This window comes from Cetorhinus maximus, chromosome 23 (assembly GCF_964194155.1).
Source record: "Cetorhinus maximus chromosome 23, sCetMax3.hap1.1, whole genome shotgun sequence".
NCBI lineage: Eukaryota > Metazoa > Chordata > Chondrichthyes > Lamniformes > Cetorhinidae > Cetorhinus > Cetorhinus maximus.
The window spans coordinates 58,025,091-58,049,990 of record NC_135901.1 but is presented as its reverse complement, the minus strand read 5'-3'; the positions used below and the strand labels follow the sequence as shown (position 1 = coordinate 58,049,990).

Sequence of the window (24,900 nt, the reverse complement as noted above, 5' to 3'; positions counted from 1 at the left end):
ACATCCCATGAATGAATAATATAAAAAAGGCAGTTAGGCACCAGAACTGAAGCACTTCCAACAGTCTGGCATTTAAAAGGTCTCTCCCCTGTATGAACCCGCTGCTGTCTCAGCAGGTTGGATAAATGAGAGAAACGCTTTCCACACTCGGAGCAGGTGAATGGTCTCTCCAAAGTGTGACTGCGTCAATGAGTTTCCAAATCAGGCTGGTAACAGGACCCCTTCCCCCATTTCCATGGATTCTCTCAATTATTACTGTATTTATGTTTTGACAGGCCGGATGATTGGCTGAAGCCTGGTCCACACACACAACACGGTTTCTCCACATTGTGAACGGTGCTTTTTCCTTCCATATTCAAAATCCGATGATATTCAGGTTATGATATATTGACTGACTCTCAGATCCTGATGTGATGTTTGGCTTCAGTTTCCCGACTGAAAATCCTCCCCTTCTAATACCCCGTGAAATTGATTGAAAACAGACCAAAGGGAGTGAGAGAATCACAAAAATAGGTTGTGAAACTGAGCTGAATGAATCTGTTCATTTGTGGGGCCGGCACTAGGAAAAAATTGACCATGAAAACTGCTGGATTGTCATAAAAACCCGGAAAAACTCAGTAGGTCTGGCAGCATTGGCAGAGAAGAAAAGAGTTGACATTTCGAGTCCTCATGACCCTTCAACAGAACTGAGTAATATTAGGAGAGGGGTGAGGGGTCCTTTGTCCTGGACGGTCAACTCTTATCTTCTCCGCCGATGCTGCCAGACCTGCTGAGTTTTTCCAGGTAATTCTGTTTTTGTTTTGGATTTCCAGCATCCGCAGTTTTTTGTTTTTATGTCATAAAAACCCAACTGGTTCACTAATGTCCTTCAGCAGAGGGAACCTGCCACCCAGTCTGGGCCCACACTAGACTCTGGTCTATGTGGGAGGAGAGAAAGATGGGGCATGGGAAATGGACCATGTACATCTACAACACAACCAGAATGTTGACAGAATCAACCCAATTCACAGCCCACAGAACCCAGAATACAAGGGCAGCTGGTGCTTGGGAAAACCATCATCTCCAGGACACACACCAGCGAGTTCACACTGGGGAGAGGCCGTTCACCTGCTCCGTGTGTGAGAAGGGATTTAACTGATCATCCAACTGTTGAGAAAGCAGCAAGTTCACAAGTGACTGTAGGGGTTGGATTCTGCTGTTATTGCTGCTGTTAATCACATTCAGGGCTGAACCATGTTCATTCTGACAGTGGGGTTTGTTTCTGCTGATGTTAATAATCCCGGTAACTGGGATAGAATTTAATGTTCTAATAATTCACTTGCTTTACTTTGTAACCTTTATTCTTCAAATTAAGTATCGTTCTTCTGCCTGTTCTCAAGGTTTTGAAAAATGAAACCAAACAGTGATTTATTTGTACTTCTTGCAGTTTAGTTACTGTATTCACTGCTCACGATGTGATCTGCTCTACATTGGGAAGACCAAACACAGATTGGGTGATCACTTTGTGGAACAACTTCCATTCAGTCTGTGAGCTTGACCCTGAGCTTCCGGTCACTTGTCATTTTAATTCTCCGCCCCACTCCCACTCTGACCTCTCTGTCCTCGGCCTCTTACACTGTTCCAATGAAGCTCAATGGGAGGTCGAGGAACAGCAGCTCATCTTTCAATTCGGCACTTTACAACCTTCCGGACTCAACATCGAGTTCAGCAGTTTCTGCACCAACAGAGAGTTGTCAGGATCTGGAACACCCTACCTGGAAAGGTGCTGGAACCTGATTCTAACAGGAATTTTAAAAGGGAGTTGACTAGAATTTGAGATTGAGGAACTTACAGGGTAACAAACGGAAAGAGGGTGTGTGGGACTAAACACGACTGCTCTTTCAAAGAGACAGCACAAGCACAAAGGGTTGAATGGCCTCCTTGTGTGCGGTAAGTTTCTATGATTCAAGGAGTTGGCCATTTAGCCCCTCGACCCTGTCCTACCATTAGCTGATGGTACAAGGATTAGATTGAAGGTTATGGACTATAGAGACAGGACAAATGCAGTAAAGAACTTTTTACACAGCGAGTCGTAATAACCCAGAACTCACTACCGAGGAGGCAGGTGGAGCAGACATGAGCAGTGATTTAAAATAGAGATTGGATGTCAAGGGAAATAAACTTGCAGGGCCTTGGGGATACAGGAGTGGAATGGGACAGGCTGGAATGCTCTAGAGAGCTTGCTGGACTCAATGAGCTGAATGGCTTCTTTCTGTGCTCTAATTACTCGGACTCATTTGTTTACTGTCTCCTCATAATTTAAATTTTGGAGTCCAGGTATCATTCAGGTAAATCTGCACTGCACTCCCACTAAATCCAATACAGTCTATCCTTCCTAAGGTGTGCTGCTCAGAACTGAACACAGTATTCCTGTTCTAATCAAGGGTCATGTTCACCTGAAATGCTAACTCTGTTTCTCTCCACAGATACTGCCTGACCTGCTGAGTATTTCCAGCATTTTTTTATTTTTATTACAGTGGTTCAGGTGCGGTCTAACCTGGATTTTGAATATCTCGGTGCTTTTCCAGTCACATCGATATCTGGAACCTTTTCTGACAAACAGAACAGACAAACCTTTTTCCTTCCACAGTCAAAGTCCGATAAGATTCAGGTTCTGATGAATCCAGTGACTCTGTCAGACGTTAATGTGACGTTTGGTTTGAATTTCCCGTCTGCAAATCCTTCCCATTGAAAATCCTGTACAAAGATTATTTAAAAATCCATCCCTGTCAGTCCAGGATAGAAATTAAGAGACAAACATTTCTCTGGGTTTGAGTTTGCTGTGTGTAAATCCTCCCCTTCTAACCCCCTGTAAAAGGAGTTTCCAAACACTCGGTGTAAACTGGGCTCCGGGAGTTTGTAATCCGGGTTTGGAGTCCTACACCGGGTGTTTGTGAATCCTCCCAGTCCACCCTCCGGCTCCATTCCTCTCCTGCACTCGGCCCTTTCTCACCCGCTGGACTTTCAAACCGACCGCCTTCAGCCTGGTACTGCGCATGCTCCACTCCCAGCCGGCTCCGCCCTCTCATTCATTCCGATTGGTTGGAGGACCAGCAGCTCCGTTCGGCACTCCAGGCCCGCGCTCCTCTTCCTATTGGTCCGGAGCTGCCGTCAATCATTCTAAAATGCAGCATGCGCAGTCCGTTGGAACAGACGGTAAGTGAGCTCGAGCGAGCGGAGTTAAAATGCGGGTTTTAGAAAGACCGAGTGCGAATTCAGAGCCGAAAATAAAACCGTGAACATGGATGGGGCTGGCGGGTGGGTTGGGAGGCTTCATAAACACACGGTGTCGGCCCCAAACCCTCAAAAAGGAGCCATCATTCCCTCGTTTAGCTGGACGACGGCTAAGGCCTATTTTCCCGAAGTAGCCCCTCCAGCTAACGGCCGCCATGTTTATTCGGGGCAATGAGCAACTGTGAGCATTTGCGGTCGCCATCTTTGTGAGGGGTAAGGTCCAACAGCGCATGCGTGGCCGCCAACTTTACAGAGGCTGCAGACCCGGATGAATGACCCGCAGGAGGGACAATAAATCAGAGATAGAGTTTGGTGTGAAATCAATGGGTTGTTGTAAAACAGGAGATCAGGGTAACAGTCAGAAACAACAACAACTTCTATTAACATCATAAATCATCCCAGTGAGCTTCACAGGAAAATTATAAAACAAAGTGTGACATCCAGAGGCATAAGGAGATATTTGGGCAGAAGCTTCGGCAAAGCGTTTGAAGCAGCGTTAAATAGTCACTTGTTTCAACAGAACTTGATTATTACTGAAAAAAGAGACAAGCTGCTGAGGGCAGAGGGCATTTAAGAGTCAACCACATTGCTGTGAGTCTGGAGTCACATGTAGACCAGACAGATAAGGACGGCAGGTTTCCTTCCTGAAAGGACATGAGTGAACCAGATGGGTTTTTACGACAATTGGCAATGGTTTCATGGTCATCACCACCATCTGCCATGGTGCGATTCGAGCCTGGGTTTCCAGAGCATTACCCTGGGTCTCTGGAATACTCGTCTAGTGAAAATACCACAACGCCATCCCCTCGCCTTAAAGCATCCTCAAGCCAGGTAGTAGTCGAGTCTACAATCTTCGGATCCATAGGCAGACGCATTATCCATTGTGCCACTGGCCCTGGTCATGTTCCTTCTGCCTGTAGAGGACAGTTCACTGTGCGTGAGTATATGTAGCTTCTCGCAAGTGTAAATGAGTCACATTACGAGCCCGACTGATAATCTTTGAAATTTGATGTTCTTGCATTTGTCCTGATGAAGACAAGATAAAAAGCTGTTACAGAATGTCTCTTTTTTTTAGCAATATTCAAGTGTCTTAAAGGAGGAAGGTGCAGTAGACAAAGGGAGAGATTTTGAGAGTTTGGGGATGAGGCTACTGAAGGCATGGTCACTAATGGTGGAGTGATTAAAATAGAAAATTCGAGCAGTGCAGATATCTGAGGGTTGTGGTGCTGGAGGATGTTGCAGAGATAGGGAGGGGTGTAGTCCATGTAGACTACATCAACTGCACTATCCTCATTTGGGATTTGAAAACAAGAATGAGAATTTTAAAAACAGGTTGTTTCTTGACGGGGAGCCAAGGCAGGTCAGGAAGCAGAGGGGAGTTAGAGGAATGGGACTCACTGCGAGTGAAGACACAGACAGCAAACGTTTGGGTGGCTTCAGGTTTACAGGGGGAAGAATGTGGGAGACCAGCGCAGTGCAACTCCGACATTCTTCCCTCCCTAAACCTGAAGCCATCCAAACACCACATGGACCGCAGCAGTTCAAGAAGGCAGCTCACCACCACCTTGTCAAGGGCAACACAGGTTGGGCAATAAATGCTGGCACAGCCAGCAAAGCGCACTTCCCATGAATGAATGAAAAAAAGTGTGTTGGAATAGTAGCTCGAGTCTGGTGGAGGCAACAGCAGGGATGAGGGTTTAAGTAGCAGATGTGCTAAGACAGGGTGAGGTCGGGTGATGTTACAGAGGTGGGAACAGGTGATCTTAGTGATGGCACAGATATGAGGTCAGAAGCTTCCCTTGAGATGAAATGTAACACTGAAGTTGTGAAGAGACTGGCTTAATCCAAAACTGATCCCAGGGAGAGGGATGGAGTTGGTATGTAGGGAAATGGAGATTGGAGCAGGGACCGGAAAAGTCATAGATGGTCATAGAGTTATAAGCACAGAAACAGACCCTTCGGCCCATCATGTCCGTGCCTGCCATCAAGCACCTATCTATTCTAATCCCATTTTCCAGCACTTAGCCTGTAACCCTGTAAGCTGTGGCGTTTCAATTGCTCATCTCAATACTTCTTAAATGTTGTGAGGCTTCCTGCTTCTACCACCCCCTCAGGCAGCTTGTCCCAGATTCCAACCACCTTCTGGGTGAAATAATCCCTCCTCAAATCTCTTCTAAACCTCCTGCCCCTTACCTTAAATCTATGCCCCCTGGTTATTGACCCCTCCGCCAAGGGGAAAAGTTTCTTCCTATATACCCGATCTATGCCCCTCATAACTTTATATACCTCAATCAGGTCCCCCCTCAGCCTTCTCTACCCTAAGAATAACAACCCTAGCCTATCCAGACTCTCTTCAGAGCTGAAACACTCCAGCCAAGGCAACATCCTGGTGAATCTCCTCTGCACCCCGCCCCCCCAGTGCAATCACATCCTTCCTATAGTGTGGCAACCAGAACTGCACACAGTGCTCCAGCTGTGGCCTCACCAAGGTTTTATACAGCTCCAACATAACCTCCCTGCTCTTATATTCTATGCCTTGGCTAATAAAGGCAAGTATCCCTATGCGTTCTTAACCACCTCATCTACCTGTGCTGCTAATTAGGGATCGATGGACATGTACACCAAGTTCCCTCTGATCCTCCGTACTTCCTAGGGTCCTACCATTCATTGTGTATTCCCTTGCTGTTCCAAAATGCATCACCTCACACTTCTCAGGATTAAATTCTGTTTGCCACCTCTCTGTCCATCTTATCAGCCCATCTATATCATCCTGTAATCTAAGGCTTTCCTCCTCACTATTGACGACGCGACCAATTTGCGAGTCATCACCGAACTCCTATGTTCACGTCTAAATCATTAATGTACACTACAAACAGCAAGGGTCCCAGCACCAATCCCTGCAGCATACCACAAATCACAGGCTTCAAATCACAAAAATAACCTTCGACCATCACCCTCTGCCTCCTGACACTGAGCCAATTTTGGATCCAATTTGCCAAATTGCTCGAGATCCCATGGGTTCTTACCTTCTTGACCATTTTCCCATGTGGGACCTTGTCAAAAGCCTAACTGAAGTCCATGTAGACTACATCAACTACACTACCCTCATCGATACAACTAGACACCTCGAAAAATTCAATCAAATTTATTGGACATGATCTCCCCCTGACAAAGTCATGCTGACTATCCCTGATTAATCGCTGCCTCTCCAAGTGGAGATTAATCCTGTCCCTCAGAATTTTTTCCAATTAAAAGTGTCTTCAGTCTTCTCAGTGTTTAATTGGAGTTAACTGTTCATCAGGAAGAGAAGCAGGAACCAGAATGGGCCATGAGACTGATCCCAGGTTTAACTTAGTCAACGAGGGAGAGAAGGAAGGAAGGAAACCCTAGGAGGTTTGGAGAAATCACCTTCACATTCACTCATTAAATCTCCACACAGTAAGTTTTGGACACAAGGTTAACATCTGCTATTCTGTATGGTCGGTCAGGGGGTTTCAGATTAATGATTTGTCACGAGTAATCACTGAAGAGAATGTTATTGTTATCCCCAGTTGTAGAAATCTGTTAAAAAGATACAGAAAGAATTGTCCAAATCTCTGTTTGGATTTCAGCACAGGGAGGAGGGAGAGTGTGTGGGACGGGGATTTGTAGCTTTGGGGAAACAAGAGAGGAAAAAATGTTCCATGAATTGTCTGTTCTGAATTTCTATCCTGCATTGACAGTGATGACTTTTGTAAACTCCTTTTACAGAGAATTAGAAGGGAAGAATTTGCAGATGGGAAACTCAAACCAAACATCACTTCAAGATCTGATAAAGTCACTCGATTCATCAGGACCTGTAAATCATCGTCTTTGACTGTGGAAGGAGAAATATTTGTCTATTCTGTCTGTGGGAAAAGATTTCAAACATCAGTGTGACTGGAAAAGCACCGAGACACACACACACCCGAGTGAGAGTGTTCCAGTGAACTGACTGTGAAAAGAGCTTTGAGCAATTACACAGCTTGAAAAAAACATCACACATTCACAGCGGGGAGAAACTGTACACGTGTTCTCTGTGTGTGGATGAGTCTTCAATTGATCGCCCAACTTGGAGAGACACAGGGAGACTGACACCATGGAGAAACCGTGGAAATGTGGAGACTGTGGGAAGGGATTCAATTGTCCTTCCCATCTGGAAACCCACCGACGCAGTCACACTGGGGAGAGGCCGTTCTCCTGCCCCGAGTGTGGGAAGGGATTCACTCAATCATCCCAACTTCTAACACACCAGCAGGTTCACTCTGGAGAGAGGCAGTTCACCTGCACGGTGTGTAGGAAGGGATTCACTGGGTCCTCTGACCTGCGGCAGCACCAGCAAACTCACACTGAGCAGAGGCCATTCAGTTGTAACTTCTGTGGAAAGAGATTTGGGTCTTTTTGCAACCTGTTGAGACACCAGCGACTTCACACGGGAGAGAAGCCGTTCACCTGCACCAATTGTGGGATGGGATTCACTCAGTTTTCCAACCTGGTGACTCACCAGCGAGTTCACACTGGAGAGAGGCCGTTCACCTGCTCCGAGTGTGGGAAGGGATTCACTCAGTCATCCCAGCTGCTGAAACACAAGTGAGTTCACAAGTGACTGCAGGCGTTGGATTCTGCTGTGAATGCTGCTGTTAATCACATCCAGGACTGAACCATGTTCATTCTGACAGTTGGGGTTTGTTTCTGCTGATGTTAATAATCCCTGTAACTGGGATAGAATTTAATATTCTGGATCTATAGCTGATTGTGTTCTCGGGGCTGCAGTGTCCCTTTAAGAACCGCGGTCTCTGATCTTTCCCCATAATTCAGGAACTCTCATCAGAAATTACTTTACAACAAGATTCTGAACTTTTACTTCAATCCTAAATTGATCCTTAGTACGAACTCTACAATTAAGTATCTGAGAGGTTCCACTGATTAACATTTCCAGTTAGAAAGTGCTGATTAATCCTTGCTGACAATTCTTACTGACTTGCACATTACTCACAGTGACACCTCCATTATCCACCAGAAAGAAGGGGAATGGGAATTGGTGGAGAATCGAGAGTTCCCAAATGTTACCCCTCCCACCTGATACAGAAATCCCCTCGGCACGGGAATGGAGACAAGTTCAATCCAAGTAACGGACTGTAAGTCATCGCTGTCTAATAACCTTATCAGATCTTCAGAAATTTATGGAATATTACAGAAATAGCTCACTCTCTCTCTTATGAAGAAAGCTTCCATAGCTTGCTAGCTGACAAACACAGGACAGGCCTGTTATCTCTGCCAAGGACATGTCTCTCACACAGACCCTGAAACAAGACATTTCTCTTGCAATAAAGGCTAACATACCCTTTGCTTTCCTAATTACTCACTGCCCTTGCCTATTTACTTTCATTGACTGGTGTACAAGGACACCCAGATCCCTTTGTACATCCACAATTCCTAATATATCAACATTTAAATACTACTCTGCCTTTCTGTTTTTTCACACCAAAGCATATAACTTCACCTTTATCCACGTTACACTGCATCTCCCTTGTGTTTTCCCCCACACACAACTTGTCTAAATCGCCCTGAAGCCTCCTTGCATCCTCTTCACAGCCCTGCCCAGTTTTGTGTCATCAGCAAACTTGGAAATATTGCATTTGGTTCCCTCATCCAAGTCATTTATATATATTGTGAATAGCTGGGTCCAAGCACTGATCCCTGCGGTACATCACTGCCTGCCACCTGGAAAAAGACCCATTTATTCCCACTCTCTGTTTCTGGTCTGTCAACCAATTCTCAATCCATGCCAATATATTACCCCCAATCCCATGTACTTTAATTTTGCCCAACAGCCTCTTATGTGGGATCTCATCAAAAGCCTTTTTGAAATCCAAATACACCACATCCACTGGGTTCTCCCTTATCTATTCTACTAGTTACATCCTCAAAAAACTCCAGTAGATTAGTTAAGCATGATTTCCCTTTCATAAACCCATGCTGACTTTGTCCAATCTCGTTAATGCTTTCCAAGTGTTCTGTTACCACACCTTTAACAATAGATTCTAGCATTTTCCCCACTACTAATGTTAGGCTAACTGTCTGTGATTCTCTGTTTTTTCTCTCCCTCTTTTTTAAATAGTGGGGTTACATTTGCCACCCTCCAATCTGTATGAACTGCTCCAGAGTCAAAAGAATTTTGGAATATGACCACCAATGCATCCAATATTTCCAGGGCTACTTCCTTTATTGCTCTTGGATGTAGATTATCGGGCCCTGGGGAATTTTCAGCCTCTAACCCCATTAATTTCTCTTGCACCTTGTTTTTCAACTCATACTGATTTTCTTCAATTCCTCCCTCTCACTAGACTCTTGGTTCCCTAACATTTCTGGGAAATTATTTGTGCTTTCTTTGGTGAAGACAGAACAAAAATATGTGTTCAATTCTTCTGCCATTTCTTTGTTCCCCATTATACTTTCCCCCGTTTCTGACTATAAGGGACCTACATTTCTCTTCGCTAATCTTTTTCTCTTCACATATTTATAGATGCTTTTACAGTCAGTTTTTTATGTTACTTGCAAGTTTACTATCATACTCCATTTTCCCCTTCTCAACCAATCTTTTTGTCCACTTTTGCTGAATTCTGAACTGCTCCCAATCCTCAGACTTGCTGCTTATTCTGGAAATCTTATATGTCTTGTCTTTGGGTCTAATACGATCCATAATTTCTTTTCTAAGCCATGGTTGAGCCACCTTTCCTTTTTTATTTTTGCGCCAGACAGGAATGAATACTTGTTCTAATTCATGCATACATTCCTTAAATATTAGCCATTGCTTATCCAATGCCAACCCTTTTAGTAAGGTTCCCCAATCCATCATTGCCAACTCACACCTCATACCTGGAAGTTCCCTTTGTTTAGATTCAGGACCCTAGTTTTGGATTCAACTTCTTCACCCTCGATCCTAATGAACAATTCTATCATTTTATGGTCGCCCTTCCCCAAGGGACCCCGAACAACAAGATTGTTAATTAATCCATTCTCATTGCACAATACCCAATCTAGGATAGCCTGCTTGTTCGTTGGTTCCTCAATGTATTGGTCTAAAAATCATCTTGCACACACTCCAGGAAATCGTCCTCCACAGTATTATAGCTAGTTTGGTTTGTCAAATCTATATGTAGATTAAAGTCACCCATGATTACAGTTGTACCCTTATTACATGCATCTCTAATTTCCTGCTTAATGCCTTCCCTTACATCTCCATTACCATTTGGGGGCCTATAGACAACCCCCACCAACGTTGTGTGTCCCTTAGTGTTTCCTGTCTCCACCCAAACAGATTCCACATGGTGATTTTCCGTGCCAATATCCTTCCTCACTATTGTATTGATTTACTCCTTTACTAACAATGCTACCCCACCTCCTTTCCGATTTGTCTGTCCTCCCTAAATGTTGAATACCGTGGATGTTCAGTTCCCATCCTTGGTCACCTTGCAGCCATGTCTCCATAATTGCAACTATATTATAACCGTTTATACCCATTTGCGCTGTTAATTCATCTACCTTATTGCGAATGCTCCGAGCATTAAGATACAATGGCTTTGGACTTGTCTTTTTAACCTTGTTAGTCATCTTAGCTTTATTTTGTACTCTGATCCCATTTGTTTCTCGCCCTTGCTTTTTTTGCCTTCCACTTTTGCTCCTTACTTTCTGTCTTTTGTTTCTATCCTTGTTTCCCCCTCCTCTGTCTCCCTGCTCAGGTTCCCATCCCCCTGGCATTCTAGTTTAAACCCTCCTCGACCGCACTAGCAAACACCCCCCTGGGGACATTGGTCCCGGTCCTGCCCAGATGCCACCCATCCTGTTGTACTGGCCACACCTTCCCCAGAACCTGTCCCAATGTCCCAGGAATCTGAGTCGCTCCCCCCAAACCATTTCTTCAGCCACATATTCATCTGATAGATCCTGTTATTTCTACTCTTACTAGTACCTTTGAGGTCTGACTTTTTAATTTACGTCCTAACTCCCTGTATTCAGCTTGTGGGACCTCATCCCTTTTTTTACTGACGTCGTTGGTACCAATTATGTGGCACTTCCATTGGCTGTTCACCCTCCCCCTTCAGAATGCGCTGCAGCCTCTCTGAGACATCCTTGACCCTGGCACCAGGGAGGCAACATGCCATGCTGGAGTCTCTTTTCCAGCCGCAGAAACGCCTGTCTGTTCTCCTTACTATTGAATCCCTTATCTCTACAGCCCTGCCACTCTTCTTCCTCCCCTCTTGTGCAGCAGCGCCACCCGTGATGCCATGGACTTGGCTGCTGCTGCTTTCCCCTGAAAAGTTGTCTCCCCCAACAGTATCTAAAATGTTATATCTGTTAGAAAGGAGGGCAGCCACAGGGGACTCCTGTACTACCTGCATTCCTCTACTCTGCCTGGTGCCCTTCCTGCCTGTTCAGTCTTTATCAGTGGTGTGACCACCTCACTTGAATGTGCTGTCCACAATAATCGCAGCTCCAGCTCCGAAATGTGGTTAGCCAGTAGCTGCAGCTGAACACACCTCCTGCACACATGGCCACCAGGGACACTGGAAGTGTCCATTACTTTCCACAGCGTACAGGAGGAGCATATCACAAGTGCGAGCTCTGCTGCCATGATTTCCCTTTAGATTAAGCTCGTTAGTTACTCCCTTTGAACAACACTAACTACGCTAGGGGCCTTATTCTACTGCAAACGCTTCCACTCCAGTCCAAAATCCTCACCTTATTTTGTTTTTGGACTGCAGCAGTTTAATTAGTAGAAAAAGTAGAATAACTCCCCTGACCCTACTTAACAATCAGCTGTCCCCTGCATCGTGTCACTTTTTGAATCGTGACCTCCTCGCGCCGCTTTCAACCCTGAGTCTCCCCGAAACTCTCACTCTGTCCTCACACAGCTTTCAGCCCTGAGTCTCCCCGAAACTCTCACTCTGCCCTCACACAGCTTTCAGCCCTGAGTCTCCCCGGAACTCTCACTCTGTCCTCACACAGCTTTCAGCCCTGAGTCTCCCCGGAACTCTCACTCTGTCCTCACACAGCTTTCAGCCCTGAGCTCAGCTGCCGCTCTTTTTAAATCTTCGTTCTGACTCTCAGCTCCCGCTCTTTTTAAATCTCCGCTCTCTCAGCTCCCGCTCTTTTAAAATCTCCACTCTCTCAGCTCCCGCTCTTTTTAAATCTCCACTTTGACTCTCAGCTCCCGCTCTTTTTAAATCTCCACTTTGACTCTCAGCTCCCGCTCTTTTTAAATCTCCACTTTGACTCTCAGCTCCCGCTCTTTTTAAATCTCCACTCTGACTCTCAGCTCCCGCTCTTTTTAAATCTCCACTTTGACTCTCAGCTCCCACTCTTTTTAAATCTCCCTCTGACTCTCAGCTCCCGCTCTTTTTAAATCTCCACTCTCTCAGCTCCCGCTCTTTTTAAATCTCTGCTCCGACTCTCAGCTCCCACTCTTTTAAATCTCCGCTCTGACTCTCAGCTCCCGCTCTTTTTAAATCTCTGCTCCGACTCTCAGCTCCCACTCTTTTAAATCTCCGCTGACTCTCAGCTCCCTCTCTTTTTAAATCCCTGCTCTGACTCTCAGTTCCCGCTCTTTTTAAATCTCCGCTCTGACTCTCAGCTCCCACTCTTTTTAAATCTCCGCTCTGACTCTCAGCTCCCACTCTTTTTAAATCTCCACTCTGACTCTCAGCTCCCGCTCTTTTTAAATCTCCCTCTGACTCTCAGCTCCCGCTCTTTTTAAATCTCCACTCTCTCAGCTCCCGCTCTTTTTAAATCTCCGCTTTGACTCTCAGCTCCCGCTCTTTTTAAATCTCTGCTCCGACTCTCAGCTCCCACTCTTTTAAATCTCCGCTCTGACTCTCAGCTCCCGCTCTTTTTAAATCTCTGCTCCGACTCTCAGCTCCCGCTCTTTTAAATCTCCGCTTTGACTCTCAGCTCCCGCTCTTTTTAAATCTCTGCTCCGACTCTCAGCTCCCACTCTTTTTAAATCTCCACTCTGACTCTCAGCTCCCACTCTTTTAAATCTCCGCTCTGACTCTCAGCTCCCACTCTTTTAAATCTCCGCTTTGACTCTCAGCTCCCTCTCTTTTTAAATCCCTGCTCTGACTCTCAGTTCCCGCTCTTTTTAAATCTCCGCTCTGACTCTCAGCTCCCACTCTTTTTAAATCTCCGCTCTGACTCTCAGCTCCCACTCTTTTTAAATCTCCGCTCTGACTCTCAGCTCCCTCTCTTTTTAAGTCTCTGCTCTGACTCTCAGCTCCCGCTCTTTTTAAATCTCCGCTCTCTCAGCTCCCGCTCTTTTTAAATCTCCGCTCTCTCAGCTCCCTCTCTTTTTAAATCTCCCTCTGACTCTCAGCTCCCGCTCTTTTTAAATCTTCACTCTGACTCTCAGTCCCACACTTTTTAAATCGCCGCTCTGACTCTCAGCTCCCGCTCTTTTTAAATCTCCGCTTTGACTCTCAGATCCCACTTTTTAAAAATCTTCCCAAGGCCATCGCTCTTCTTGCACTGCCTCCCAGTCTCGCTCTGGAGTGATCACTATGAAGTGATCCACACTAGCTTCTGCCCAACACCCACACTCTAGCTCACAACAGTTAACCGTTCAGAGGAAACTGCAGCCACCAGCTACAAAGACCAGCACTCACGCTGTGTCATCGCAGAATTTTAACAGCACAGAAGGAGGCCATTCGGCCCATCATGTCTGCACCGGCTCTCCAAATGAACATTATGATCTAGTGCCATTGCTCTGCCTTTTCCCCGTACCCCTGCACATTGTTTCTATTCAGATAGTCACCTAATGCCCTCTTGAATGCCTCGATTGAACCTGCCTCCACCACACTACCAGGGAGTGCAATCCAGAAGCGAACCACTCGTTTTGTGAAAAAGTTTTTTCTCGCTTCACATTTGTTTCTGTTGCAAATCACTTTACATCTGTCCTCTCGTTCTTGATTCTTATAAGAGCAGGAACGGCTTCTCCCTATCTACTCTGTCCAGTCCCCTCATAATTTTGAACATCTCTATCAAATCTTCTCTTCGCCTTCTTCTCTCCAAGGAGAACAGTCCCAACCTCTCCAATCTATCCTCATAGCTGAAGTTTCTCGTCCCTTGAACTGCTCTTGTTAACCTCTTCTGCATTCTCTCCAATATGTCCACATCCTTTCTATAATGTGGCGCCCAGAACTGTACACAGTATACCAGCTGAGGTCTAATGAGTGACTTATATAAATTCAACATAACCTCCCTTCTCTTGTACTCTATGCCCCTATTAATAAAGCCCAGGATACTATATGCTTTATTAACAATTCTCACCACCTTCAATGATCTAGGCACATATACACCCAGGCCTTTCTGCTCCTGCATCCCCTTTAAAATTTCACCCCTAATTTTATATTATCTGTACATTTTCTTCCTACCAAAATGCATCACCTCACACTTCTCCGCATTGAACTTCTTCTGTCACCTATCTTCCCACTCCACCAACTTGTTTATGTCCTTTTGAAGTTCTACACTGTCCTCCTTCGCAGTTTACAACACTTCCAAGCTTTGTACCATCCGCAAACTTTGAAATTGTCCCCTGCACACCAAGATCTAGATCATTAATATATATCAGGAAAAGCAAGGTCCCAATACTGGCCCCTGGGGCACTCCACTACAAACCTTCCTCCAGCCTGAAAAATATCCATTGACCATTACTCTCTACTTCCTATTTTACAGCCAATTTTGTATCCACGTTGCCAATGTCTCTTTTATTCCATGAGCAATAACTTTTCTCACAAGTCTGTTGTGTGGCACTGTGTCAAATGCCTTTTGAAAGTCCATGTACACCATATCAACAGCATTATCCTCAACGATCTTTTCTGTTACCTCTTCAAAAAACTCTAGCAAGTTGGTTAAATACGATTTCCCCTTTAGAAATCCATGCTGGATCTTCCTTATCAACCCATATTTTTCCATGTGAGTACTAATTCTATCTCAAATAATTGTTTCTAGAATCTTACCCACCACTGAAGTTAAACTAAGATAAAAAACAAAATACTGTGGATGCTGGAAATCTGAAACAAAAACAGAAAATGCTGGAAAAGCTCAGCAGGTCTGACAGCATCTGTGGAGAGAGAAACAGTGTTGGCTTTTCGTGTCCGTATGACCCTCCTTCAGAACTGAAGTTAAACTAACTGGTCTGTAATTGCTGGGCTTATCCTCACAACCTTTTTTGAACAAGGGCATAATGTTTGCAATTCTCCAGTCCTCTGGCACCTCCCCTGAGTCTCGGGAAGACTGGAAAAATTATGGCCAGTCCCCCTGCAATTTCTACTCTCACTTCCTTCAATAACTTTGGATGCATCTCATCCGGTCCCGGTGCCTTGTCAACTTTAAGTACCGATAGTCTATTCAACACTTCCTACTTATCAATTTTGAACCCTCCTAGTGGCAAAGTTTCCTCATCTGTCACCATGGTCTGGGTAGCATCTACCTCCTTGGTAAAGATGGATACAATGTGTTCATTAAATACCTCAGCAATGGCCCCTTCGCCCATGTGTAAATTCCCTTTTAGGTCCCTAATCGGCCCTGCTCTTCCCTTTACTGCCCTTTTACTATTTCTACGCCTATAGAAGACTTTGGGATTCCCAAATTGATGTTGGCTGCTAGTATTTTCTCATAATTCCTCTTTGTTTCTCTAATATGCTTTTTTACCTTCACCCGAACCTTCTGCATTCCTCTTGGTTGTATTTTCTACCTGACACCTGTCATAAACACACATCTGCTTCATCTTAATTGCCATCTCCTTTTTCATCCAGGGAGCTCTGTCCATCTGTTTGTCCTCCATAACCAGTAAATTGTTTTCATGGGTAATGTGTCTTTCCTGTCTATTTAGCTTATGCATCATAGTTAAACTGTTGCTTCTCAATAAACTACTTTAAAATCACTTCTGAGCTCAGCCCCCTTTTTGGGTAATCTGTGACTCCCGAACCTAAATCTTACCAGCCATAATGAAGAGGGCAGTTTTGGTCGTCATATTATAGAAAAAGATATCGAGTCACTGGATGGGGCCCAGAGCAGATTGTAATGGTGGTACCAGAAATGTGCAGGTAAACATACCAGGAAAGGATTGACAGACTTGGTCTCTTTTCTATTGAGAAAATAAGGCTGAGGCTAATCGAGGTCTTTAAAATGATGAAAGGTTTTGATCAAGTGGATAGAGAGAGAATGTCTCCTCTTGTGGGGAAGAGCATAACTAGAGACCATCAATATAGGATAGTCACCAAGAAATCCAATAGGGAATTCAGAAGAAACTTCACCACCCAAAGAGTGGTGAGAAAGTGGAACTCGCTACCACTGGGAGTGGTTAAAGTGAATACTATAACTTTTGTTTAGTTGGAAAAGGCGCAATGTGTGGATGTGTTCTTTTTTTTTATTTGCAAAGCACAGGGTCCTGTGTGTGAATATCTGTAGCTTCTAGCACGTGTAAGTGAGCCACACGATGAGCCCGGCTGATAATCTTAAATTGGTTGTTAGTGTAATTCTTAGCACAATCAAGATTGTTTAACAAGTTGTTATGATCCCCAGCTGTGGTTACCTCTGGACAAGCCTGATCGCAGAGTGGAACCCAGCTTGATAGATCCGAACTTTAATTTGTTTGTTTAGATATGTGGAGAGTAGCTACTGAACATAGTCACAGCAGTCTGCTGATGAACTTTTAACAAAAGAATAAAACATTAATTAAACAAGAAAAAATGAACTATATTATAATACTCCTTCACGCACAAGTATACCTTTACAGATATATACAGATTTGTAAGGATAACACAAGTAACCAAAAGCTATCTTATACTCTAATGTTCACATAAGTACACAGTCCATGTAAACCAATAGGCACCCTGAGGTCAGACAAACCACACTCTGAAACCAAGTGACAGGTGCCACCTGAACCGAATGCTATGGATCTCTCATCAATTCCCCCACACGCTTGTCACAATGTGAGCCAACCAGTCTCACTGAACTCTGTCTTTCACACGACAGTTTCCAATCTCCACTCGCCAAGAACTCGCTTTGGAATCTTCTCCCAAACCAACACTTCCTCTCAGACGCCTTCCGCAAAGGTTCACCTCCAGAGTTTTGAACTCTTCTTCTGATGTTCCTTTCCCCTGGGTCACCACATGCATTCAAGCCAACTTCCATGCACTCCCTGTCATCAACTCAGCTGTCAACAGTACCGCTGCTTCTATTCCCAGAGCAAAGCGTTACCGGCCTTCAGTTGTCTCTTTGGACCTTCTTGCCACTCACAATCTGTTCTCGCTTTAAATCTGCTTTCTGCAGCTTTTGTCCCTATAAATCTGAAGCTTGGAACTTTCTCCCTGCCCCTCACCCTTAAATTCATTAACAGGACCTTTTCCAGGTTCCTGTCCTTCCTTTGGCTAGAATGTCTGCTTGGGACTTTCTCCTGTTCTGTTTCACTCCTTTGGCCTTGAGACATATGGTTCTTTTGGGAAACCTGCAGCTTCTTCTCCCAGTGTCCAGTCTCTCTGAAGCCCTGGCTTCAAACGGCATGAAGCTGCTGTTCCTTAGTTTTTTATGTGTGTTTGTGGGAGGGAACTGCCTCTCTGGACCATATTGCTAGGCAACAGCGCTGTTCTTTTTTTCTACTCTTGTTTGCTTACCTTAGTTGACAGTTGTAAAACTCTCATTAGAAATACAAGCACCTTTCAAAGTGAAAGGAAAACTCAGTTTGACCTTTTTAAACCAACAAATACAGAAATACAAATCAAACTTAAACTTTAAAGCTAAGTCTCATTCCGAACACCCACAAATGCTCAGAAAACTAACTTAAATTGCCTCTATTTCCAAACAAAGTGTTGTCCAATTGTGGAATCACATCTAATATTATTCAAGGGGAAACTAGACAAGCACAAGAGGGAGAAGGGAATAGGAGGTTACTATGATAGATTTAGATGAGGAAAGATGGGAGGAGGCTCTCTTGGAGCTTAACATCAGCATGGAGTGGTTGGGCTGAATGGCCTGTTTCTGTGTCATGTATCCTATGTAATTACACTCCTCAAGGGACTGGTTCTAATGTTTAGACTATACCACCTATTCTTAGACTGCCTAGCCAGCAGAAATAATTTCTATTCACCCTGTGTTCCCATTAATGTGATCAACTCTGCTGTTACTATTAATCACATCAGGAACTGAACCATGTTCATTCTGAGAGTTGGGGTTTATTTCTGCTGATCTTAATAATCCCTGTAACTGGGCTGAAGTTTAATATTTTGATGTCTGTTAAATAAATCAGTTTTGTTTCAAACACACAATGTCGAGTCTTTGATTTTTCCAGGATAAGAGGAGACTAATTAATGTCCTGTTACTGACTGCACCATTTTTGGATATTTTCTTCTTTCTAACTCTAGATTATTTAAGTTCTCAGACCTTTCGTTTCTCTCATGGACAAGTCCCAGCTCCCAACACCTCCCAGAGAGCCACTCTTCACCTTGGGCTCCAGGGGAGGTATTGGTTTTAAAAACAGAAAATGCTGGAAGTAGTAATCCACACTTTACTAACTGCCAATTGATTTTCTCCCAGATTATTGTCTCCAACCTTCCCCCACCACTAATGTGAAGCTGATTGTCCTGGAATTACTGTGTTTTTGAACAGGGGTGTAACATTTACAATCTGTCAGTTCTTTGACACCACTACTATATAAGGAGGATTGGAAGATTGTGACCAGAGCCTCTACAAGTTCCATGTGAAGGATGCTGTCTCTGACAGTGCAGCAGTCCCTCAGTGTCACCCTGGAGTGTCAGCCTAGATAATGTGCTCAGGTTTATTAATATTTCCTCTTGTTATTGATGTGGGTCATTAAGAAACAATGGACTCTTATGATGTCATCCAGTCCCAGTGCGATGATGTCATCCAGTCCCAGTGCGATGATGTCATCCAGTCCCAGTGAGATGATGTCATGAAGACTATTAAATACCAGCGGAGCCTTAGTGGTGAAAACAGTTTTGTTCGAGATGGCAGCAAGTCCATTACTGATAGATCAGCAAATGGAATTAATGGGTAAGAAAGTGAGGCAGCTCATGAACATCAGGAATAGTGTTGTAAATTATGAAGATGAACAACATGTCGAGTATACATGACCTATCACCCGGCACACTGTCCCCGTCTCCTGACACATTGTCCCCGTTTCTAAATTTTTCCAGTTTGGATAAAAGGTTAGTGACCTGAAACATTCTCTGTTTCCCTCTCCATAGAAGCTGTTTGACCTGCTGAGAGTTTCCAACATTTTCTGTTTTGAGCTCAGATTTCCAGCACCTGCAGTATCTTGTTTTGGGTTCACAGTGGATCAGTTTTCTCTGACTTATCGTTCCCTGTTTAAAGGTGATGAAGGAGCTTTTAAAGAATGAGACAATAACTGTCCCCCTGTTCGACATGAAACTAAACTCACTGTTAATTCCTCCTCAGTAACAATTGTAAACACAAAGCTTCCAGCCGGGATTGAACCGGGGACTTTCTCATGTAAAGTAAAGGTGATAATCAGTGCACTAGGGAAATGAGTGTGAATCCCCCCCGGACAGAGGGGAACTGACCATCCATCTCTAGCTCTAATTCCCGAACAGAAAATGCTGCCAAGAATCAGCAAGTCAGGCTGAGTCTGTGGCCGCCCTCACCATCTGAAACCGTCACAATGCCCGGCTGATTGACGGCAGATCAGGGTCAATAGGAAGTAGGGGCGTGGCTGGAGGACCGAGCGGGTGTGGCTGGTCCTCCAACCAATCGGAGTGAAGGAGGGGCGGGGCCCGAGGTGACGCGGCGCGCAGGCGCAGTGTCGTTATACCTGAAGCCCGGGGAGTGCGGGAGCTGAAGGAGGAAGGAGGCGGGAAAGGGTGAGTGACAGCCGAGTACAGGAGAGAAATGGAGTCAGTGTGGACTCGGAAGCTTTATAAACACCCGGTGCAGGCCTCCGGACCCGAATTAGAAACTTTCGGTCCAGCGTTTGCGCCAAGACGACAACTGAGACTCTTCAGGTCTCAGGCCCGGGGTAGCGGCCGCCATCTTTATAGGGGGCAATGTGCAGCAGGGCGTATGCGCAGATATCATAGTCCAGGTAGCAGGAGGAGAGAATGTTGTTCATTTCTATCCTGGACTGACAGGGATGGATTTTGGAAACTCCTTTCACAGGGGGTTAGAAGTGGGGGACTTACATACAGCAAACTCAAACCAGGAGTAATGTTTGTTTCTAATGAATATTTAATCCTGAACCTACAGTGATGATTTTTTTTTTACAGGATTTTTGAAGATCTGGAATTTGAGGCAGGAAACAGCAACCAAATCTGACAGAGTCACTTCGTTCATCAGATCCTGAACATCAATGGATTTTGAACATGGAAGGAAAAAGCAGTGTTCACAGTGGGGAGAAACCGTACATGTGTTCTGTGTGTGGACAAGGCTTCAGTGAATCATCTGGCCTGTTGAGGCATAAGCACAGTCACAGCAGGGGGAAACCGTGGAAATGTGGGGACTGTGGGAAGGGGTTCAGAACCCCTTCGGAGCTGGAAATTCATCAGCGCAGTCACACCGGGGAGAGGCCGTTCACCTGCTCTGAGTGTGGGAAGGGATTCATTCACTCATCCACCCTGCTGACACACCAGCGAGTTCACACTGGGGAGAGGCTGTTCAACTGCTCCAAGTGTGGGAAAGGATTTACCCGATCATCCAACCTGCTGAGACACCAGCAAGTTCACACAGGGGAGACACCATTCACCTGCTCCAAATGTGGGAAGAGATTCACTCGGTCATCCACCCTGCTGCAACACCAGCGACTTCATGCTGGGGAGAGGCCATTTACCTGCCCTGAGTGCGGAAAGGGATTCACTACCTCATCTATCTTGTCGAAACACCAGCGAGTTCACACTGGAGAGTTCGCCTGCCCTGAGTGTGGGAATGCATTCACTGATTCATCCACCCTACAGAAACACCAGCGAGTTCACACTGGGGAGAGACCTTTTCAATGTCCAGACTGCGAAATGTGTTTTAAGAGTTCCGGAGAGCTGATATCTCATCAACGTGTTCACACTGATGAGAGACCGTTCAGGTGCTCTCTGTGTGGGACTGGGTTCAGGTGGTCATCTCAACTCACTGTGCACCAGCGAACTCACACTGGGGAGAGACCATTCTCCTGCTCCGAGTGTGGGAAAGGATTCACCCAGTCATTTAACCTGCTGAGACACCAGCATGTTCATACTGCTGAGAGACCTTTTAAATGCCCAGACTGTGGAAATTGCTTTAAAAGTCCCAGGGAATTGATGTCCCATCGACGTGTTCACACTGACGAGAGACCATTCAAGTGCTCTCAGTGTGGGGCTGGGTTCAGGCATTCATCTCACCTCACTGTACATCAGCGTACTCACACTGGGAAGAGACCATTCACCTGCTCCAAGTGTGGGAAGAGATTCATTCAGTCATCTCACCTGCTGACACACCAACGAGTTCACAAGCAATAACAGTAATTGGATTTTGCTCTTACTCACATCCAGGACTGAACCCCATGTTCATTGGGGTCTGCTTCGGCTGATGTTAATAAACTCCAGCACAATTATAGGTGTTAATATTATGAATAAAAGTGAAATAAATAAGTTTTGTTTTAAACACACAGTGTTGAGCCTCTTTAATATTGCTAACACAAGTTAGTTCTTTTTGAAGGGCTCTCCCTCTCCCCGTCTCCTCCATCCTCACCTCCAACAACAAGTGTGAGGAGCTCATGGAGCTTCTTTGTCACTAAGATTGAGACAATCCGATCAGCTGCCTCTGCTGCTTCCCTCCCTTCCACTAGCCCACCGAGACAAACTGTCTCTTAACTCCCCCCTTGTCTGAGCCCGAACTCACATCTTTCTCCATCCAGCCTCCACATACTCAGCAAGTTCAGACGGCAGAGAGAGGGTTAAATGCTTAGATGTATCAAGAGCTTTAAAAACCCACATTCACTGATGTTTCACCAGTGCATTCACTCCAGTTCCACTCCATTCACCTGCTCTCACTGCAGGTAGAGGCTCAGGTGATTGTCCAGCCTGCTGCAACACCAGTGAGTTCACACTGGGGAGAGGTCATCCACCTGCTCCATGTGTGGGGAGGGATTCACTGATTCATGTAACCTGTTGGCACATCAGTGAGTTCACACTCACCAAAGATCTTTTAAACGTCTGGATTGTGGGAAGTGTTATAAAGGTTCTCTGGAGCTGACGTGCTATCAACATGTTCACACTGACAAGAGACCATTCAGGTGCTCTCGCTGTGGGACTGGGTTCAGGTGATCATGTGAACTCAGTATCTACCAGTGCACTCACACTGGGGAGAGACTGTTCATTTGTTCCATGTGTGGGAGAGATTCACTCAGTCATCCCACTTGACTACACATCAACCTGTTCATTCTGATAAGAAACCGCTTCAAACTTCTGCCTGTGAAAGAGATTTTAAACCAAAGTAGATGCTCTGAAACACAAACACATTCTAACTCACCATCACCATCCCTGGGTATGTCCTGTCCCAGCGGCAGGACAAACCCAGTAGAGGTGGTGGCACAGTGACATACAGTCGGGAGGGAGTTGCCCTGGGAGTCCTCAACATCGACTCCGGACCGCATGAAGTCATGTGGCATCAGGTCAAACATGGCCAAGGAAACCTCCCGCTAATTCCCATGTACCACACTCCCTCAGCTGATGAATCAGTGCTCCTCCATGTTGAATACCACTTGGAGGAAGCGCTGAGGGTGGCAAGGGCACAGAATGTACTCTGGGTGGGGGACTTCAATGTCCATCACCAAGAGTGGCTCAGTAGCCCCACTATACACTGAGCTGGGTGAGTCTGAAAGGACATAGCTGCTAGACTGGGTCTGCAGCTGGTGCTGAGTGAACCAACAAGAGGGAAAAACATACATTGTCATCAACCTGCCTGCCGCAGAGGCATCTGTCCATGACAGTACCTGTAAGAGTAACTACCACACAGCCCTTGTGGAGATGAAGTCCCATCTTCACATTGAGGATACCCTCTATCGTGTTGTGTGGCACTATCACCATGCTAAATAGAATAGATTTCGAACAGACTGGGCAGCCATGAAGTGCTGTGGGCCATCAGCAGCAGCAGCAATGTACTGAATCACAATCTGTAACCTCATGGCCCGGCATAACTCCCACTCTACCATTACCGTCAAGCCACGGAATCAACCCTGGTTCCATGAAGAGTGCAGGAGCAGCACCAGGCGTACCTAAAAATGCGGTGTCAAGCTGGTGAAACTATAACACAGGACTACTTGCATGCCAAACAGCATAAGCAGCAAGTGATAAGCAAAGCTAGGCACCCCACAATCAATGGATCAGATCTAAGTTTTGCAGTCCTATCACATCCAGAAAGGGGACATCAATAGTGCTATCAAGTGGCACTTGCTCAGCAATAACCTGCTCTTTGACGCTCAGTTTGGGTTCCACCAGGGCCACTCAGCTCCTGTCCTCATTACAGCATTGGTTCAAACATGGAGAAAAGAGCTGAACTCCTGAGATGAGGTGAGAGCTACTGCCCTTGACATCAATGCAGCATTTGACCGAGTGTGGCATCAAAGAGCCCTAGCAAAACTCGAGTCAATGGCTTCAGGGGGAAAACTCTCTGCTGGTTGGAGTCATACCTAGCACAAAAGAAAATGTAGTTGTTGGAGGTCAGTCATCTCAGCTCCAGGATATCATTGCAGGAGTTCCTCAGGGTAGTGTCCTCAGCCCAACCATCTTCAGCCAGTTCATCAATGACCTTCCTTCCATCATAAAGTCAGAAGTGGGGGTGTTCGCTGATGATTGCACAATGTTCAGCACCATTCGTGACTCCTCAGATACTGAAGCAGTCCATGTCCAAATGCAACAAGACCTGGTCAATATCCAGGCTTGGGCTGACAAGTGGCAAGTAACATTCGTGCCAGACAAGTGCTAGGCAATGACCATCTCCAACAAGAGAGAATCCAACCATCGCCCCTTGATGTTCAATGGCATTACCATCACTGAATCCACCACTATCAATAATCTGGGGGTTACCATTGACCAGAGACTGATCTGGAATAGCCAAATAAATACTGTGGCTACAAGTCCAGGTGAGAGGCTAGGAATCCTGCTACAAGTAACTCACCAGCAAGTTCACACTGAGTTCATTCAGCCATTCAGCTGCACTTCCTGTAGACAGAGGCTCAGGTATTCAGGCAACCTCAAAGCCCACCAGCGAGTTCACACTGGAGAGAGGCCATTCACTTGCACTGTGTGTGAGAAGGGATTCCATTGGTTATCCAGCTGCCGAGAGTCCAGCAAGTTCACAAGTGACTGTAGGAGTTAGATTCTGCTGTTATTGCTGGTCTTAATCACATGCAGGACTGATAGTCTGACTGTATTTGGTCTGTTTGTGTTGATGTTAGCAACCCTATAACTGGTTGGAGTTTAATAGTCTGGGTATGTCATTGATTTTCAGGACTGCATTTTGTCCTTTTTTGAAAGCACCATCTGTGACCTCTCCCCTTAATTCAGGAATTCTCAACAGGAACTCAGTTTCAATAAAATTATGGGCTTGTAATTC

The 24,900-nt window shown here is 45.4% G+C and overlaps 1 protein-coding gene across 1 annotated transcript in view; it reads left to right on the top strand.

Annotated features, from left to right (window-relative positions):
* The window catches only part of LOC144698062 (uncharacterized), a 121,742-nt gene that overhangs the window by 45,570 nt on the left and 51,272 nt on the right, over nt 1–24,900 (top strand). The window contains 2 exon segments of the mRNA XM_078569991.1: nt 7,416–7,893; nt 20,873–21,796. Coding sequence (XP_078426117.1) covers nt 7,416–7,893; nt 20,873–21,796 — 1,402 coding nt within the window.